This window comes from Chiloscyllium plagiosum, unplaced genomic scaffold, assembly GCF_004010195.1.
Source record: "Chiloscyllium plagiosum isolate BGI_BamShark_2017 unplaced genomic scaffold, ASM401019v2 scaf_11003, whole genome shotgun sequence".
NCBI classification, from domain to species: Eukaryota; Metazoa; Chordata; class Chondrichthyes; order Orectolobiformes; family Hemiscylliidae; genus Chiloscyllium; species Chiloscyllium plagiosum.
In genome coordinates, this window is record NW_025211828.1 from 4,393 (window position 1) to 25,000 (window position 20,608).

A 20,608-nucleotide genomic window follows, 5' to 3' on the forward strand; every position below is an offset into this window, starting at 1 on the left:
AACGGGGTGTGTTCGTGTGGTGCGTGTGTGTATAAACGTCCACCTTGCCCGGGGGTATGGCACAGAGCTCAGCACAGCAGACCACTCAGACTGCTGCCTTATTCAAGCAGTTTCAGGTGTTGGGCAGTGGTGGTGGTGGAAGAGGAGGAGGAGGAGAGATGAGAAGAACACTAAATGCATCAGTTGTGTGTGTTCTTTCATTTAGGGTAGTTTTTCCCCCAGAGACAGTCCTTTGATGTTTTAATTGACTTGTCATTGCACACTGAGCAACATGATTCATTTCTGGATAGTGGCTACAACCTGTACGTGGACATTAGAGCTGAATCATCTAGAGAAAACACCACAATCTTTCTCTCCCTTTCCTGTGTGGAGAAGTGACAGATAATCTCTCAGTAGCCGTTCTCACGCACCATTCCCCTGTAAGTGTTCTCTCTACAAATTGACAATTGAAAGAAAGAAAAGGGGACAAGCTTTCTGAAAGAGGCAAATTCTCAAACAGTGCAAGACAGCATCAGTGTGCAAACAATCTCATCTCATTAACAAATAACTGAGAACAGAAAGAAGCAAAAAACAATTCATGTGGTCCAAATTGGAGCTAGCAAACTTGTTCTCCTTGATTGTTTCCCACCCTTAATATTTGTCTTGTCTCTTTGTGAATCTGCATGTCAGTGTTATTTTTAAAAAGTGGGAGAGTTTAACTTCTTAAGTTATGTGTTAGCATGTTGCTTTTCTACCATTAGTTAAAAGCAGAGAATTAGAGATATGCCAAATGAGGCAACTCTGTGGTTTAATCAAATTTTCACATTTGGGACATTCCAGAATTGGTGAGCCTTGATTTCCAACGCACTACTCCATAGAGTTGTGACACCTTTCTTAAGCAATGATCCACAGGCACGCTTTTTCAAAAAGAGAGTGTTAGATTGTAATGAGGAGCTAAAATCAAATTCATATTTCTCTTTCCAAGGGCAAATAATACAACTCACTTTCATCCTCACATCTCCTACTCTGCCAAGATCAACTAATTCAGCTTAGAACATGATCCAGCTAGTATAATTCATTCGACTCAATTTTACATATATGTCTACTTCACTGGGAAAACATTCATACACATTATTTGGCCAGACAGCTAAACACATTGAGGGAAATTTCCATTAAAAGAAGCACTCTTCAATATTATTTAAACATGTAAAGAGTTGTCGTATAGTATAAAGCCGAACAGCAAATGCTGCTCACCACTCTCAAACCAGAATTTATTTCATTTGTCATTAACTTATAATTTCAATTGACAACAGTTGTCTTTTCATTAAGACAACAAAAATAAAAGTTCTGGAATAATTTTTGTGAACATTTTACAAGCTTTTAATAGCAGCCAACATCAATAAACCCATACATACCTGCTGGAGACTCACTTGTGATGGATGCCAAAGTAGTGAAGAGAAGGCCACAAGTCAGTTTAGTGTCTGGCATCTTTCCTTCAGTTGACGTATAAAACACAGCTTGAGCCTGATACAACGTGGTGGCTAACAGTTCAACCAGTGAGCATACCTGTGCCTTAATACCAGCACCTAAAGACATTGGAAAAAATTCACTTGGGCACATTTCAAAACATGAATTAGCTTTTGAATCCTTAAGAGTACCAGTGAGATACAACAGACTCCTCAATGCATTTGAATCAAATAACTGGTTACTGGATAATTAATTTTCATTACAGGTTTCCATTTTAACTTTTATAAAGACTAGATTCAAGCACTTCCTCCTTTTTCTCCAGAATTAGGTCTCAGCTTGGTGCTCACCATGGTGTGGTTGGTTAAGTAACTGCTGAATTGCTGATTTCCTAGCTAATAGAAAATCAGCGAGAGCTTGGCGCGGTGAACTATCTTCCAGTAGCATTATGGCACACAGAGCTTCGGCAATAGCTTGATCTGATATTGCTCGGCCCTTCAGGAGTGTTTTACTCTCTTGTAAAATAGATGCTCTGGGGGGGGGGAAAAGAATCAAACATATTTAGAAACTTCACAACTTTTTTTTTTAAATTGCACAGATAATTAATGCCAGGCCTCAAGCAGATATTTCAACATTCATAACTTGTTGAAAAAAAATCAAGAGCTAATTCTCCCGATAAAGATAAAGAGCTGAATAATTAAGAGCAGTGAAAGGTAAATACCTGTGGTAAGCCTGGATTCAAATCCTACCTGCTCCAGAGGTGTGTCATAGCACATCTGAACAAGTTGCCACAAGAGCCCAAATACTCTAACCAGAGGTGGTGTCCCTACCTGAGCCAGGAGACCTGGGTTCAAATCCCACCTGCTCCAGAGGTGTGTAATAACATCTCTGAACAGGCTGATTAGAAAATATCTAAAATGAGAATGTAGGCTCTTGTGGTACAGTAGCGAAGTGTCCCAAAGTCTGGGCCAAGAGGCCCCAGATTCAAGCCCCGTCTGGTCCAGATGTACTGTAACATCTAAGAACTGGGTGAATAGAAAGTATCTAAGAATGAGAACACGCATGCTTCTGTTTATCCAAAGAACCTGATAGAATTTAAGTTATTTATAGACAATTTGAGTAATTTCTTGCATGATTTGGCATCAAAACAAATAGTTATAGCTGTTAACCCCAGTATAATTGTTGCATATAGACTGAGTATTTACAGTATAACTATATACATGGCTTCTGTTATTTTTCTATTCAGGAGGTGGTGATGGTGTAATGGTATTTCCAATGGACTAGTAACCCATAGCCCCATCTTAATAATATGGGGACATGGAATCAACAAGGCAAATGATGAAATTTGATTTCAATTAATTATCCTCAAATCACAAAAACTAGAATAATGGTAATCAGAAACTATTGTCTTTAAACTAATTTAATTCATTCATGTTCTTTAGGGAAGGAAAATCTGCTGTCCTCACCTGGTCTGGCCTACAGGTGACTTCAGAACCACAATCACATGTTTGATTCTCTAGTACCCTCTGAATCATTGAGCAAGTCACACTGTTTAAAGACAATCGATCAATTGCCAGTAGCACACACATTCCATGAAAGAAAAAAAACCTGTGAAATCTTAAACAAAAATGTCAGAAGGCTAGGAAATGAGTGCAGCCACACCGTTTATCAGCTACTGCTGTGGAAACTTGGAGTAAACCTCAAGCATAGGCTAGTTCTTTAGAAAAATGCCTGGCACTTTCAATCAAGTGTTTTGAGGCAAGCTGGACCCAAAGAATTGAAAGAAAAAAAACTTTGTGGACAATTATTCACTGTGTGTGGCTGAAAGGTTTTTTCTTCCACCCAACTATAAAATCCAGCAATAAATCAGATCATTTCCACCAAGATAAACAATTCTTTACTGAGGAATCGAGAACCACAGAGGAATAAACCAAAAAGTTGTACACTCTGCTGTAAAACATTATGCTAGTTCATTTTCTAATCAGAAGTAAAATCTTAGATCCAAGGTTGGCTAGGTTTCCCAACCTCCTGAAAGCACTCAAAGTATCTGGCATATCTGACTGACATCCATGCAGTCATCTGTTGATATCTTTACAAGTTTACCAAGCATGACGTTTGGCTGTAATACAAAAAGGAACAGTCACAAACTGCTACCTCTGGCTGGTACCCCATCGATCACTCAGTAGAACCAATATAAAGTCAAATTTGAGCTCAGAATAGCTAGATCCTATCGCATGGAGAAAAGCACTACATCTTCTCAAACAGGTTACAGCTGGGCTCTGTCTTACAGTCTTGATTTCTTGTAGAGTTGGCAAATAAGCATAATGCTTCAGTAAATGTGGATGACCAAGGAGATGGAAAAACTTTGATGACTTTTTAATGTAAAATTATGACAGTCAGCTGGAAAAGTGTCACATGACGGAGTAGTTGGTCATAACACCAAGAGGAACAAAATGGGTATAGGGCCTTTAGTGTGATAAACATATCCAAAGATGATTGAAAATAATACAATACTACATTCCGGAACAGTTAGAAGAGAAATATTACAAGTATATTTAGAAATTAGAAGCAGTGGAAAAATTAATGTTAAATAATAGTTGAGAACTATGGTAACATTGCACACCTGTCAACAAAAGTACCTGCTCTTTTCAGTTGCAAATAATAAATGCTTGATAATGTTTAATAAGGAGTCTTAAATAAAATCATCTAAAATCACTCCAGCTGAAAAATGATGCTGTGACTTAAGTTACCCATCAAAGAAAAAGCTCAATATTTGAGACATTGAGTCAGAGTTTTTACAGTAGGAAGAAAACCCTTTGGCTCATCATGTCCACACCAGACATTAGGCATCTATCTATTCTAATTTCATGTCTAACAATTGGCCCAAAGCCTACTGTGTAATGCCATTTCAAGTATTTATTTAAATAGATTTAAACTTCTTAATGGTACATATCACTACCACTCTGTTAGGCAGAAAGTTCCACATACCCAATAACTTCTTGATGAAAACAAATCCCCTCTAAACCTCCTGCTCCTTACCTTTAAAATAGGGCCCCTGTTATTTACCCCTCGAAAGGGAAATATTTCACCCCATTTGCACTCCTCAGAACTTTGTATACCTCAACCAGGTACCCTCCTCAGCCTTCTCTGATCGAAGGAAAACAACCCGTCTATACTTTTCTCATAGCTGAATTACTTAAGGCCAAGGATCTCCTTTGCATGCTCTCACGTGCAATCATATCCTTCCTTTAGTGTAGCAACCAGAACTTTATTGTGGCCGAACTGCTTATATGTAGCTCCAACCAAACCTCTTTACTCTTGTATTCAATACCTTTACTAATAAAGGTTAGGATACCAATGTTTTCTTAACTACCTGTCCTCTTGTGTTCCAAGGATGGATGGACATGCACACCAAGATCCCTCTCAACCTTTGTACTTCAAAGGGTCTTATCATAAAACGTACATTGCCCTACCTTGTTAGTCCTTCCAAAATGCATCATCTCACATCTTCCACAATTAAATCTTATTTGCCACTGTTCATCTGACTAGCCCATCTATATCATCCAGTAATCTAAGGCTTTCCTCCTCGCCTTTCACCACAACATTAATTTTTACACACCATAAATGCAAGAGACCCTGCACTGGACATAGACTGAAAAACACCCTTCAACTACCACCTTCTGCTTCCTTTCACTAAATCAATTTTAAATTCAATTACCAAAATCACCATGGACTCTTAGTTCCCAAACCAGCCTGCTTATGAAACTTTACTAACATCTACATTAATGGCTTAGTGATTGCCACTGCAGCCTCACAGTGCCAGACACCCAGGTTCGATTTTAGCTTGGGTGACTGTGTGAAATTTGCATATTCTCACCCTCTATGCATAGATTTCTTCTGGGTTCTCTGATTCCCCCCCCAGAGTCTAAAGGTGTGCAGGTTAGGTCAACTGGCCATGCTAAATTTCCCTCTACTATACAGGCATGTGAAGGTTAGGTGGATTAGCCACTAGAGTTACAGGAAGAGAGTGGGAGGGACTGGGTCTGAGTGGTCAGTGTGGAATCCAAGAGCCAAAAAGCCTCTTTCTACAGAATAGAGATTCTATGGAACCATGTCAACTACAGTACTGTCAACTTCACACCCAATCACTTTCTTGAAAAATTAAAATCACCCAAAATGACAAAACCATGATTTCCAACTGGAGATTAATTCGGTCTCTCAGAACTATTTTCCCACCAATAGCTCCCCTATCACTGATGTTAGACCCAGTGGTCTGGCCTTATTGTTTACTGGTTTATTTCTTCTTGAATAATGGTACCACTCCTGTGACCCAGGAGGATTCGAAAATTAATGGGCGAGCCCCTGAAATCTCCTTCCTTACCTCTCACAGCAGCCAAGCATACATCTCGTCCAAAACTTTGGTAGCCACCATCCCCCCCCTCCCGCCAAACTAGCTTGTTCAAGTCCTCAATTCCTGTACCTAAATCATCCTTCTCAACAATGTTTACAGATGCAAAGTACTCATTTAAAAAGTCAACTATGCCCCTGGTTCACCCAGCAGGTTGCCAATTTGATCCCTGATGGGCCCCACACTTTATCTTGTTATTCTCTTGCCCCTAACATACTTATAAAACATCTCTGGGTTTTCGTTAATGTTACTCACCAGTGTTTCGTTCATGGGCCTTCTCCCTACTAATTTAGTTTTTAAGAAACCCCCCTGCACATTCTATATGCCTCGAGGGCATCCATTGTTCTGAGCCTGCAATATCTGCCATAAACTTTTCCTTTGACAAAGGGTCAGTTAGACTCGAAACGTCAGCTCTTTTCTCTCCTTACAAATGCTGCCAGACCTGCTGAGATTTTCCAGCATTTTCTCTTTTGGTTTCAGATTCCAGCATCCGCAGTAATTTGCTTTTATAAACCTTTTCTTCCTTATCTAATCCTGTACATCCCCTGACATCCAAGGTCCTCTGAGGTTATTGATCCCACCCTTCAGCTTTATTGGAACACATTGATCCTGCAGTCTTACTATTACTTTACTGAATGACTTCCACTAACCTGATGTGGAATTTCCTTCAAATAGCTGCTCCCAATCCACTCTGACCGGGTGCTGTCTTAGCTGGCCTACCCAGTTCAGAACATTTCTGGTCCAGCTTTACCATTTTCTGTAATTAGCTTAAATCTTATTAATTTCTGTGAAAGTAACTAATGCACCCCCACTGACATATCTACCACTTGCCCAGCTTCATTACCAAAAAGTAGGTTCAGCAAACCCCGCCCCAAAAAAAGTGTGTCGTGACTCAAGAGATGTTTAACAACTGAAAATCAAACACTCTCCTTTGAGATCATAACAAGAACTCAATTACATCAGAGTTGCTTGTAGTTCTTCAATTTGTATTCACAAATATGTTCCAGACACAAAACTACATTTCCATTTCTCTACAAATTAAATTCTAGCAAATAATCACATCTCCTGTTTTATGAAAGCTTTGTTTATGCCAGGACTGAAATTCTGCCTCTTGATCAATGAAGTTCAAGCTCAGAGCTTCTCACTATTTCTCAATAAGATCATTGGAACTAAATGTTCACCTGTGGGAAATGTTGGAATTGGAAAGCTTGCTGTCATACCTCTAAATATTTCCTTATCTTCTGTTATGTTATGCCGTAATGACCTTTTAGGAGAAAGTGAGGACTGCAGATGCTGGAGATCAGAGCTGAAAATGTGTTGCTGGAAAAGCGCAGGTCAGGCAGCATCCAAGGAGCAGGAGAATCGACGTTTCGGGCATGAGCCCTTCTTCAGGAATCAGCTTTTGTCCTTTTGTCATTTATCAAACCTGATTTTAAAATCATATTAATCTATAAAGGGAAACAATTTCACTCGTGTCGAGCCAAAATTGGAAACCATGTGTAAAGCTCAGCCACAAGCACTCTTACTCAAGTCACCAAAATTGATATTAAACATAAATTGATACAGAAAAGTTTTTACTTGTGACTAACCTGAAATGACCTGCTGCTGCTACTTGTCGAACAAGGATGGGAAAGCGGGCCAGGACAGGACTGTAGTAGGAACCAGAGGAGTCCAACTGAAGGATACTATGAATGTGGCAACACAGCAGATACATTTGAGCAGCATGGAGATATTGTGATGATTCTAACGCACTCCAAATTTTTTCAGGCATATTTAGAAGGAGCTTGATCTGTGCTGCCATACTGTAGAATTTCTCCTGAGATTGTTGCTGTGCCTGAAGTAGAAATATAAAATCACTCTGTATTTTACATCACCAGTGCTCACACCTTAGTAACATAGTTTAAAGATCAAGTCAGACAGGATCATAAGACCTTTATCATTAGAAATGTTGACTGATCTTTTTCTTATTCTTGCTTTTAACCAAATTTCATCCACCATCAGAACACCCCCTGCAATCACATTTCATCAAAGTTTGATACCCCTCATGTCTCAGGGTGCTATCGCTGCTCTCCATCCTTTCCCAGTCCTAGAGATATGCTGTCCACAACAGAACTAATTATGATGATGAAATCAGTTTTAATTTGCCAGAGTTTTCTCCAATTAAATACAATCAAATGGATGCAAGTCTTTGTACCTCCAGACATGACACATGCCTCTTTGGTCTGAAATCTATCCTTTCCACAAGATTTACTAATGAACTCAAAGTAAGCAATATTGATGACCTAATTCGTAAGCAAACTTCAAATCATACAGAATACAATGCAAGATGGCTCCCTAACTAGATGTTTACTCCCAGGTCTCTCTCTTTTGCAATTTGGTTCTGTCAACACCCCCATTGTTGAAGTCAAGCATCTGACCCCACTATAATCGCTCCCATAAGAAGTACATAATATGTTTCTGCACTTCTGCTGCAAGCTCATGCCACCTGGTTTTAAAACCATCATCCCTACCTCCATTGTTTCTAGACTCAAATGTTTCAAAACTTTCTTCGTTAGTTTTCCATTCAACCCATAAATTAACTTCAACCCAGCTACTGCATAGCCTTTCCAGGTTTAAATGCTTCCATGGCTTCACTACTTCCAATCTCTAACACTTTCTAGCTCTTCAGGAAACACCTCTTCCTTCGACGACAGTTCCACACATGCCTTGATCTTCTCTCCAACCTTCTACTGGTGCCTACGCCTTCAGCCCCTACCAAAGCAATACAATGGAAATCCCCTCATAAGTCTTTCCGTTTCTTTAGCAAAGCGTTTTCTTAACACTTTTAGTACAGAATCCATTTATTAAAAAATTACATTGCTTGAAATTTTCTATGTTAAAGAGGTGTCATATAAATACAAACTTGTGTACTGTCAACATTTTCCATTTCAAACATCATTTTTCTCTGCCAATAGCAGCTGCTCAAATCCACATCAATATTTGTGGGATCACTCAAATCAACTTTGTGAAACCTTTCAGGATGATTCAACACACATTCAAACTCAGCTAAAGACTGCTATCCACATTCTAATTCACACTAACTCTCAAGCATTTATGTCAGCATTCTTTATATAAATAATCTAAATATCCCTGAACTCCACTCTCATTGATATGTCTTACTGACTTTCCAAAATATCCCAGTTGGAGGGATATGGGCCGGGTGCGGGCAGGTGGGACTAGGTTGGGGTGGGATATCTGGTCGGCATGGACAGGTTGAACGGAAGGGTCTGTTTCCATGCTGTACATCTCTGACTCTACTTGATGCATTGCCAAAGAGATTAGTTTAAGTTAGTTGTCAGAGAAAGTAATACCAAGTATTAATGTTATACCCCATACAAACAATTATAAACTTAGCACTGTTTTAGATAACGCTTTTTTTAAATAAACGAAACCATGGAGAGGAAGGTGGACAGAAAATAAATAGAAGAGTAAGACTGACAAATCCTCAAGCTTGCTCCAACCTACAACAAAATTATTTTATTTTTGATCTCATTATCATTCTCCCACTCTATCTCCTATCCCTCAACTCCCCAAGCATCTAAAATTATACTTAATAAACAAAAGTCTATCAGCTCTCTGGGGTAGAGATTTCCAAAAATTCACAACCCCTTCGACTGAAGATATGACCTGTTGGCAGTCCAAAGCGATCGAGCCCTACTCCTGACACTGTGTCCCAAAGTATTGACTTCGAAAGCCTGAAACGAACTCTGCCTATCTCCTCTCAGTGATGCAGCTGGACCAGCAAAGCAGTTTGTCTTCACTTCAGATTTCTAGCCTCCGCAGCGTTTTGCCTTTAGCTCTTAATTTCTGCAGCCAGGGGTGAGGCAAGAGGGGAAAGAGCCCCAGGGCCAAAACTCCAACGAGGGGAAACCAGCTGCTGGAAGGTGTTGGCACTGTTGCAGGAATAGCTTTGCCCCCTGTTGTGGAGGTTGTTCCTCTGGGTACTGTGCAGAGGCGAGGCGAGGCGAGGCACACACACCTGACTGCGCTTGGCTGGGAGAGGAGGAGGTGCCCTGCCGGGCCCGGATGGTTTGATGCGGGTGCAGTACTCGTACATGTCCCGCACCGAGCTGACCACCTTCTCGGAGCACAGCCTCATGTCGGTGATGGTGTCGGCCGCCTCGATCAGGTCGCGGTACCGCTCGCCCACCATCTGGCGCAGCTCCTCCTTCTTGTGCTCGATCTCAGCGCGGACCCTCCGCTCCACCTGCCGGATCTCCTCGGTGCCGTAGCGCTCGAACAGGGAGCCGGGGTCCTGGATGTCGCTCACCCGCAGGTTCCTGGCGGCCACCGCCATGGTACCTCCCTCACCCCTCCCAGGGGACAGTGAAGGTGGCACACTCCCTCCTACACCGAGAGCCGTCGCCAGGCCCAAACCCAGGCCTGAAGCTGTCGTGACTACCGCTTGGAAAGCCTCGAGCCGCAGCTCTCTACCCCCAGAGCAGCGCTACCCATAAACAGACGTGGCCCTCCCGGAGGGCAATACTGCGCAAGCGCCGGAGGGCGGCGAAAACCAAACGGCCACCCGGCGCATGCGCGTCAGTCCGGGAGAGCGGACGCATGCGTATTCAGATCAAGTGACGCAAGCGTATATGGTCGAGAGGAGGGGCTGGTCTTGGCTCACTTTGGGGGAGAAGGAAAAACGGCACGGCCAGTTGGCTGGCGCAAGCGTGTTCGGCTGCGATCTGGCGGCGCCTGCGCTCTTCGCTGGCTGGGGAGGGGGGCGGGGTTGCTGTCTCCCGGCGGAAGTTCACAGGTGAGTGATCGCCTGGTGTGTCAGTTACCGTACCGGAATGCGGGAGCGAAGGGGTTGAAGCGACGACGCCAGATCAGTGAGTATCTCCCAGCTTTGTAACCGCTTTCTCGATTCCCTCCCTTCTTCCTATAATCGGCGGGAAACAACAGGGTAAAGATTGGGGATCACGGCACCTACTCCCCTTTGCCCAGGCCGGCGTTGCCAAGGGCAATGGGAGTGAGGAGCACCCGTCCCTCCTGGGCACCCAGGGCATGCCCTGCCAGTGGCACAGGGCTGCTACATTAATCAGGAAGTTCAGCTGCAAATTAAAACTGTCCCTGCTTGCAGGGCTAAATATGCGAAATCACAGGAATACGAGGTGAATAATCAAAGCTGGGGCAATGTGATAGTCGATTGTTTTTATATCCCTGCAAATTCGTGCCATGGAGCTGTACCCAATCTTATACTGTTTGACATAAACTTCCCACACATCCCCAAGAACCTGCAGTCTTTATGCAATCCTTGTTCTTTGGCATTTATTGAGAGTAGGATTTCGTTTAGTTATTAAACCTGTGTTTTTTTTTCAATTGAAAATTACCACAGGTATGTCAATAGGATCCCTTTCCGTCAGGACTGTGGTGCAAGACTTGGGCGTGTGTTTGCAAATTTAAAATCTTTCACATTGTGGTTCTGTCGTCATAGCTCCACAAGTTTACATATGTTTAAATATACAGAAATTTACACCAAACAAAGATAAAATTAAAACTGATGATGACAATGACTGGTGGCTACTTAATTGATAAACTTCACTGGTTTATGGTTTTGGATTGTGGGTGCCACTGACAGTTTTTTTTTGCCAACCTCTTGTGGCCTGTGGGAGTGTTGGTGGCCGGTTTAGCCTGGTAATTATTGATTTACTTCACTGACAGCAGCCTTGGGCTGTCTGGAATGAAACTTGATAACTCTATTCCTTTTTGTATTCATCGTTCCCTACCCCTCCCTCCCCAATTAGGCAGGTACACACCAAATGTAGAATTAAAATTCAGTACTAATAAACTTTGATAGATCCAAATTAGCCCGAGGAGGGGGCACAAAACAAGCAGTCTTCAATTTCATTGCATGCTGTGGAATGAATCATTAGCACTGTATAATAGGTTGTCCATGGCTTTTATGGTAGTGTCCCAACCTTTGGGTCAGATGTCAGAAGGCCTGAGTTCAAGATTCACCTGCTCTAGAGGTGTGTCATAACATGTCTGAACAGGTTGATTTAAAAATATCCATAACAGGCAGTCAGTCAAATATTCTCTGGTCTGCAATGCCAACCAAGATGAATTTGAACTCCAGCAGAAATATTGCTATGTTTGAACCAAAAAAAAGTGCTGGAAAAACTCAGGTCTGGCAGCATCTGTGGAAAGAAAGCAAACTTAATGTTTCAGGTCTAGTGACCCTTCTTCGATTGAGTTCTGATATTTGTTTCTAATTTCCAGCATCCACAGTTCTTTTTTTTAATTGTTTAGTGTTTAACCAAGCATATCTCTTTCTTGAAGGAGTTCTGCTCCTCTCTTCAACAGGGCTTCCGTTCTAATCTGTTTTGTTCACCATCATTCATTTATTTAAATTTACGAAGCCAGCCTATCCCTTGACATTTTAATTAAGCTTGATAAGCAGCTCCGCCTGCTGTATGCAATGCAAAACATGAGTTTTAGATAGCTAAGAGAGCTTACATATTGCTTACTGATGTTTAAGTTGGTTCAGGACTCGAATCGAAATCTGCAGCAGAGCAAAATGAAAAACTGATTGAGAGGATTGCATGAGTAGTACTATAATTAGGCCATGATCATTATTTATGTCACTATTGTAAAATATTGTAACTTTAACTCTGCGTCTGTAAGGATCCTGAAATGTTAACATTTTTCAATAAAGCACATTTAATTCCTACCTAATATAAAATGATTATGTTGATGAACAACTAATCCTGCCTTCCTCCATCCAGCTTTGGAGTAGATATAAGTGCACATTAACAGTGATTGCCAATTTTCTTGCTAAGGTTTCATCAGTTTTTCTATTGCAGTTTAAATGTCTATTGATATCTGTTAGGAAAAAGGTGATTGTAATTCATTTTATAGGAGGGAATTAAAACAAGATTTTGATATAATTGTAATTTAATAGTGCTTAACCAATTGACTTATAGATATTTTCCAATCAACCTGCTTTGAGATGTTATTACCTACCTGTGGAGCAGGTGGAACTTGAACCCAGGCTTCCTGGCACAAAGGTAGGGACACTACCACTGTACCACTAAAGCCCCTCCACACGCTACGTTTAATAGTGCAGCACTCCCTCAATACTGCACTGGAATGTCTGCTTTGGCTTTTGTGTCTGGAGTAGGACTTCAATGTAGCATCGAGTGATTCAGAGGCCAGAGACATAGAGACCAATAGAGACATAGCTGAGTTGAGGTCCTTGAAGCCTGACTTTGGGGGTAGGAGATGTGTATTATTGCCAATTTTTCCACTCATTCACCTGCTTACCATTCCTTTCAAATTCTTTGTGTCCTCCACACAACTTGCATTACCACCTATCTTTGTACTTTGGTAGGTTGGTCTCTTTAGATTGTCAATGCAAATTCTAAATAACCCAGTTTCCAGTACTGATTGCTTTTGCACCCACTATTTGCAATTGGCCAGCTTGAAAATTGTCCAATTAGCCTGACTTCCTGTTTCCTGTTAGTGAACTGATTCTTAGCCCACACTAATATATCACCCCAACAGCATGAGCTCTTATGTTGAATAGTAACTTTCTGTGACACCACATTGAATACTTTTTGGAAGTCCAACTGCCCACCTACTGCTTCCACTTTATCCATCCTACTTGTTGCATCCTGAAAGAACCCTGGTCAATTTTTCAAACACCGTCTCCTTTTCATAAAATGAATAGACTCAACTTGATTAGATTATACTTTTTTTATATGTCCTACTATTTAATAAAAGATTCAAAAATGGAACGATAGTCTATTGGCCTATCGTATTTTTGCTTTCTGTCTCCATCCTTTCTTAAATAACAACATTATTTTCTATTTACCAAGCTACTGGGACCTTTCTAGGATCTAGGGATTTTTGGAAGATTGCAACCTAGGATTCCACTGTCTCTGCAGCTACTCTTTTGAGATCCTAGCAACCCGATACTTTGGAACCTCGATGATCCTGCATTCGATTATCCAAATGTCGGATTACCTGACAAGATCGCACGATCCTGATGCTTGGCTAAACTATGTTATTCGATTATCCTGAATTTGATTAACTGAACAAAATACTCTCTGTCCGTGTCCTTTGGATAATAGAGGTTCTGCTGTATTAGTTTGTCGAGTACGTTTTCTCCACTGAAAATTGTTTTAAGTTTCTCCCTTTTGTGCAGATGTTCTGCTATTATTAGCACCCCCAACACACATTTGCAAAATGTTTGTTTAAATTCTCTGCTTTTCCCTGTATTCCAATTTTAATTCCATACACTCATCTGCTAAGCGATCAATGTTTACTTTAGCTACTCTCTTCCTTTCATGTACTTCTTATTGTTTGATTTATTTGATTCTTGATAATTTAATGCTAATCAATCTTTTCCCAGCTTACAATGTTTTTAGTTATAGTTTTGTGGAGTGGCAACTGTGAAATGTAAAGAACTGGAGAAGTCCTCTGACAAACTTGTTCCTCCACAGTTAGCTATGAGAATTTATTGGTTGGATCCAACCAGAACAAATCCGATTTTTTGAGACCACCATGACTTTATGCATATGTGCAGAGTCAGGCCCCAATTCAAAACTACTGACTTCCTTTGTTTTTTGTGAAGACTGGGAATGGCTGCAGATATATGAACCTTTTACTCAAAATGGACACCTTTGGCAGGTGACATACAAACAAATGGATAGAAACATCCGTTTTTGTATTTTTTTGCTAGCTCAATGCCACCTAAGTAATTGGGCAAATAGGAAATAGTGACTGCTGCAGAAAATTAGATGTGCAAAACAAACTGGGAGAATCCAGACTGAATAAGCAGGATGATGGAAATTATTTTTATTCTTTCACAGAACGTGAGTTTCGCTGGTAAAGCCAGCATTTATTGTCCTTGAGAAGGTAGGAAAGAGCTGCTACCATGAATTGCTCTGGTCCAAATATTAGGGAAGAAGTTCTAAAACTGTAACCCGGTGACAGTGCAGAAATTATAATGTATTTTAATATTATATTGTTATATGACTTGGAGGAGGATTTGTAGGTGATGGTGTGCCAGAAGACCTTATTTTTATCAGTGTTGGAGGTTTGGAAATTGCTGTCAAAAAAGCCTTGGCAAGATGCTGCATTATATCTTATAGATGTCATGCATTGCTGCTAGATTTCATTGGTGAATGCCAGTAGGGTAGGATGCCAGTCAAGCTGGAAGATTAGTCAGGTAAAAACAAGGACTGCAGATGCTGGAAACCAGATTCTAGATTAGAGTGGTGCTGGAAAAGCACAGCAGTTCAGGCAGCATCCGAGGAGCAGGAAAATTGACGTTTCGGGCAAAAGCCCTTCATCCAGAATGTCTATTCCTGATGAAGGGCTTTTGCCCGAAACATCGATTTTCCTGCTCCTCGGATGCTGCCTGAACTGCTGTGCTTTTCCAGCACCACTCTAATCTGGAAGATTTGTAAGTATTGCAAAACCTGCACATGATCCTAATCAGTCAGGCAATATAGGAGTGAACATTTACAAGACAAACCTATTTGCAGGACAAAGTTAAAAGCACAACATCAGGTTATAGTCCAATTAGTTTATTTGGAGGCATTGTTTGCAGGAAATGGGGTTTGTCAACTTAGTTCCATCTAAGGAGGATGGTTGCTGCTGATGTTTAATGGGTCCTTACTGTAAAACTTTATTTTATGATTTACTAACAGTCACTTTAAAACAATCCATTGGTGAAACCCTTAGGTATATTTGAAAGGCTTGATGGAATGCTGCGTTATGAAGTCTGTTCTTCACCACGTAATCATCCCATGAGACCTCTGTCATTGTTTTAATTTATCTGTAGCTAAGGACGACCAAAAGGTTTCTTTTTTCCACAGTTAATCTCATGGTTAGAAGTCTGCAATATTTCATTGAGAAATTAATTAATTGTTTTGAAAATTGTATTCCGTAATTTAAGAATCTACAGTGAACTAAGTTACTTTGTGAATGCTTAGCCTTTTTATATCAATTTAGTGGAGACATCAGTCCATTGGAAATAAAGTGTTAATGCTTCTCATGATGGTGTGTTTCCTGTTGGAATATTATACAGTAACACTAGTTTTAGTGATTTCAGGCTATGGTTTCAGTAATGCTTTTTCTCCAGAGTGCTCACTGTCAACCAGTAATATCAAACAACTATATTGTAAGCTTTTGGTTCAAATAAGGACCCTCAATTGATGACTTTTTTAAAAAGTCTGAATTGGCATGCAGAAACTGTTGATGCTGGAAATCTGAAATAAGCACAGAAAATAATATGTAGAGGGAGAAAGAGTTAATATTTCAGTGAAACATCATGGAATCGAAGCATTAACTCTGATCCTGTCTCCTATGCAGATGCTGCGTAATCTTCTGAGTTTTTTCTAGCATTTTCTGTTTCTATTTGATAAGGCTTACTTTGCTTATATTTTACTACATAATACTAGCAGAATGGTGACAGTGCAACACCTAAAGATGAAATTAGCTGTAATTTTCTGTCCTACATGTTGTATAATCGAACCAATAGTGTAACCAGTAAATGAATCATTCATTAGCTGGTTTTCACTGAATAAATATATTTTAGTAAATATGTACAACTGTAAATTCTAAAATTCAGTTGATATAAAGATGTATCTGTACAATATAGCATATAAAATGCCTTGTGAACAGAAACAGTTAGTGAAAATTTGCTTATATGAACTTTGATCAGAAACTTACTTTGCAAAGTTAAGATAGAGGGAGAAGCATAGACCTTACAACTAAAGCATTTATTTGAGAAAAGGCTTAACATAAATGTAAAGCAAGCTTCAGCTGCTGAAGCTGAAATCCTGCAGGAGTACTGAATAATGGACTCTTTTATTACTTGTTTTTGGGTAAATGTGGTGTTTGAGAAATCTGTGTCTTGCTTGTAGGCAGATGCAGTCTGCTGAAGTGCGTTTTTCAATAAGTTGATACGCCTCTGGCAAACAGCCACATATGGGTTCGATCTGTAGTTAGCTTGTTTAGATCTCAAGGCACTGCTTGTCTAAGCTGTATGTGCCTCCGATTCTCAAGCCCCTTTAGGTTTTTAGAAACTGGTGTCTTGAGTTTATCAGGAACACATCATCTTAAATACCGTTTTTCCTATATTAATCCTGTGATGCCAAGACTAATCAATCTAAGTTGAGTCATGATTCTTATCTATTGTGGCCCTGAACAGCCATACATAGTAATTATTGTAATATTTCCTTTAATTGCGAATTTATGTAAAACTATCATAAAACTAATTTATCCTAAATAAATGGTGGAGCTTTGGTGAGGTTCTCTTGGGTCTCTAATCCTTAAAGTTGTTTCATTTTTCTAATTACACCATAAATAGTTAGAAAACAGACAAGAATCTGATAAGCTTGGCTTATAAAAGAATGGAAACTTGACACCAGCTCAAAAAGGCTAAGTCTTGTCTGTATGCCAGAACTAAACCCTTTGTGATTGCGAGATAAAATTAAATATTGCAAAGCAATATTTTGATTAAGTTATACAATCATTGAATACCATATTTTTACATTAAAGTAGTTGAACATATTTTGGTGTTGTCTTCATTGTAAATGCTGGTTAGGGTTATAAATTACTCCAGAACTACAGAACTTTTCCTAAATTTACATGTATAATGGAAACATTTTGAAGTATACTGGGATCTCAGTGTGCTAACACAGGATCTCAAAGAATACATTGTGAAAAAGTAACAGCATAGCAAGTTTTACATGAATTGAAGTTGCAATGATTAAATATTGTTAGTAATCATCAGTTTTCAGAGTGAGGACCAAAGTTAGTTGTCATGGTAATTTTGTTAGACAATTCTGATTTTTGAACAGCAGCACCATACCAGTGCCCTTTGACCTCAACATTTTCCATTCCCTGTTCTTCAGCCTCCAAGCAGAAGTAGAAAGTATATGTCCAGGAATTCTAAAACATCTATGAAAATTTTGATATCCTTGTTATTCAAAACAATGGAGCACATTAATATTTCCTAATGTAGCCTACAATGAGATCCGTGACTTTAATCACACTTGGAAAAGGTTAAATGGCAAATTAAAGTTATTGCAGGGACCCCACCCAGTGGAATATGAACTGTATTTACATAGGCATGTTGAAGAAGCAGCTGGACAAGTTTGATTGGTTCTACTCATTGTGCAATTGATGACCTATGTCCTGTTCACGGAAAATTGTGTCAACTGTAGCAATCTTTTTTTTAAGGCTGATTTGAGTATTGTAATTAGATTAAAGTAATGTCTTTGATAAAGTAGTGACAGTCAATACTGCTCCTTTGGGTCAAAGTGGCAATAGGTACAATCAATAATGAAGGAGACCAAGAGTTGGGTGGATGCACAATGGTCGAGATTCTAAAGAATGTTGAATGGGTGTGAGATGTTTGTAGAGCTCCAGGAAGTGATTGAGAGAGGTGGGGCTTGGTCAAATTTAAACACAAGAATGAGAATACTAAGTTTAAGGTACTGCAGGCGAGGAAGTCACTGCGCTGGACTGATAGGAAAGAAATCTCTAGTTTAATTTTCTGACATGAATGTGGATCCAGAGGAGATCTTGCAGAATATTACAAATCGCCCAACACCAGTCCAACTCCAGCATTTCCAAATCATTGCACAATATTGAATGAATTTAAGGAATATTTCAAAGAAACAAGTAGACTTTGTAAGTGACAAAGAATGTCTTGAAGAATAATTACTTCCGATACAAACCTCCATCAGGTTTCATTGCAAAACTCAGTTTTGAATCTGAAACTTAATAACCTTTTGTTTGAGTGACTGAGCTTCAGTTGGTTATTTCCACAAGTTGTGAAAGCTTAAAGTTTCCAACAGTCTAGTGCATGAAAACTTCAAAGATAAATAAAACCATTTACCTAATTATTGGAAATGAAAATAGGGCATTGCTATGATCATTTGAGAATAAATTACTACTTCAAAGAATTCTGTTTATACTTGCAAGGAACAGAAATATATCCTTAGTTCTCCACGAATCAACTTTTATATATGAACAGTAGAAGAAGTAGAAATAGGACAAAATAACTGAAAGCCATTGCACAACATTTATAAATATGATGGCAACATCTCCATATATAGATGAGCCTGTAGGATAGAATCTGTTACACCATTTGGGGAAATTGAATGCTCAGAAGGAAACAAAAGCAACTGACCATATCTCAACAGCAACCAGGAGGTAAATGAAGTTGGTCTGATTAAAATGAAATAAGCAACGGAAAGAATTACTGTCATTAGCTTGAGATCTCCATTTTGAATATTACTGGAACAGGCTAGTTAATTGTTATGAAAAAGTCTCATTTAATATGGAAACGTTAGGAAACCTAAGTGGGTCGGTGCGAGTGGATGCTGATCAATGCAATGACTACCCATCTTTAACCCATTTCTAAATGACACTGATCATAGTTCAAAACAAAAGTGGATATAATAGCACCCTGTGACATGAGCCTCAGAGCAATCGATTTTGACATAAAAAAAACTTGATCATAAGAATTAAGACACTGAAAAACACGCAACTGTAAATGTAGAATGAAACAGTAAAAGCTGACAGTTCCACAGTAGCAAGAATGGAAGTAAAAGTTCTAAAAGATGCAATTTGACTTGAATCTGGTAAGTAACTGATAATGAGTATTCTTAATGGACTGCTTTCTCAAGTATTCATTGGAGATGCTATGAATAACAGTTTGCTGAAAAGAGTGTGTCTCAACATACACATTATATATCTTTACATGGAATTTAAATGAAAATATTGAGACTAGCATGAAAATTTAGAAAATACTGATAATCATTATGATGAACTCAGTTGCCACTAGGAAAGTGCTAGTAGATTATAATCAGGCTATCACAATGGCCATATTCAAAAAAAGAGTGACAAAACAAATGCACATAACCTAATAATTTTCCATGCAAAATAACTGAAACATTTTGCAGGAATGATTTGGAGATTATTGAATGCAATATTCAGGATTATCCAAACAACAACTTAGTAAACAGCTGTCCCAACTGACTAGATTTCATTTAATGACAACTTAGGGACTGAGGAAGTATTGCCGAAGAAAAGGGTGAAGGTATGTAGTTACTTGGAAGTGAGTTACAGGTAAATGAGGTGGTGAAGAAAGCTTGCCTTCATTCGTCAGAAAATGCACCGTGGGCGGCGCGGTGGCACAGTGGTTAGCACTGCTGCCTCACAGCACCAGAGACCCGGGTTCAATTCCCGCCTCAGGCGACTGGCTGTGTGGAGTTTGCACGTTCTCCCCGTGTCTGCGTGGGTTTCCTCCGGGTGCTCCGGTTTCCTCCCACAGTCCAAAGATGTGCAGGGTCAGGTGAATTGGCCGTGCTAAATTGCCCGTAGTGTTAGGTAAGGGGTACATGTAGGGGTATGGGTGGTTTGCGCTTCGGCGGGGCGGTGTGGACTTGTTGGGCCGAAGGGCCTGTTTCCACACTGTAATGTAATCTAATCTAATCTAAAAAAAAGATTAGAGTGGTGCTGGAAAGGCATAGCAGTTGAGGTATTATATTGCAGCTGTACAGGACATTGATGGGCCACTTTTAGATTACTGCGTACAATTCTGGTCACCCTTCTATAGGAAGGATGTTGATAAATTTGAGAGGGTGCAGAAAAGATTGATAAGAATGTTGCTGGGTCTGGAGGGTTTGAGTTATAGGAAGAGGCTGAATATGCTGACGCTTTTTACCTGGAGCAACTGAGATTTAGGGGTGT

At 39.8% G+C, this 20,608-nt stretch overlaps 1 protein-coding gene and 1 long non-coding RNA gene across 2 annotated transcripts; one reads left to right on the top strand and one right to left on the bottom strand.

Annotated features, from left to right (window-relative positions):
- Positions 1–1,344: 1,344 nt before the first annotated feature.
- LOC122547139 (conserved oligomeric Golgi complex subunit 1-like) lies at positions 1,345–10,352 on the bottom strand. The gene is made up of 4 exons (XM_043685724.1): positions 9,870–10,352; positions 7,441–7,685; positions 1,794–1,975; positions 1,345–1,565 (listed from the first exon to the last, which is right to left on the bottom strand). Exons 1-4 carry the CDS (start codon positions 10,185–10,187, stop codon positions 1,360–1,362), a joined length of 951 nt encoding a protein of 316 aa, XP_043541659.1. The 5' UTR covers positions 10,188–10,352; the 3' UTR covers positions 1,345–1,359.
- A 139-nt stretch (positions 10,353–10,491) lies between these two features.
- LOC122547140 lies at positions 10,492–15,135 on the top strand. The gene is made up of 3 exons (XR_006310899.1): positions 10,492–10,722; positions 12,817–12,900; positions 13,711–15,135. It is a non-coding gene; the product is annotated as an uncharacterized LOC122547140 (long non-coding RNA).
- The last annotated feature ends 5,473 nt before the right edge of the window (positions 15,136–20,608 follow it).

Excerpts from the sequence above, each read along its gene's own strand:
- LOC122547139 (XM_043685724.1), bottom strand. The coding sequence starts at position 10,187 with ATGGCGGTGGCCGCCAGGAACCTGCGGGTGAGCGACATCCAGGACCCC. Across the intron at positions 7,686-9,869 it reads TCCCAGCCAAGCGCAGTCAG|GCACAGCAACAATCTCAGGA; the intron begins GTGTGTGTGCCT and ends TTTCTACTTCAG. Across the intron at positions 1,976-7,440 it reads GCAGCAGCAGGTCATTTCAG|AGCATCTATTTTACAAGAGA; the intron begins GTTAGTCACAAG and ends CCCCCCCCCCAG.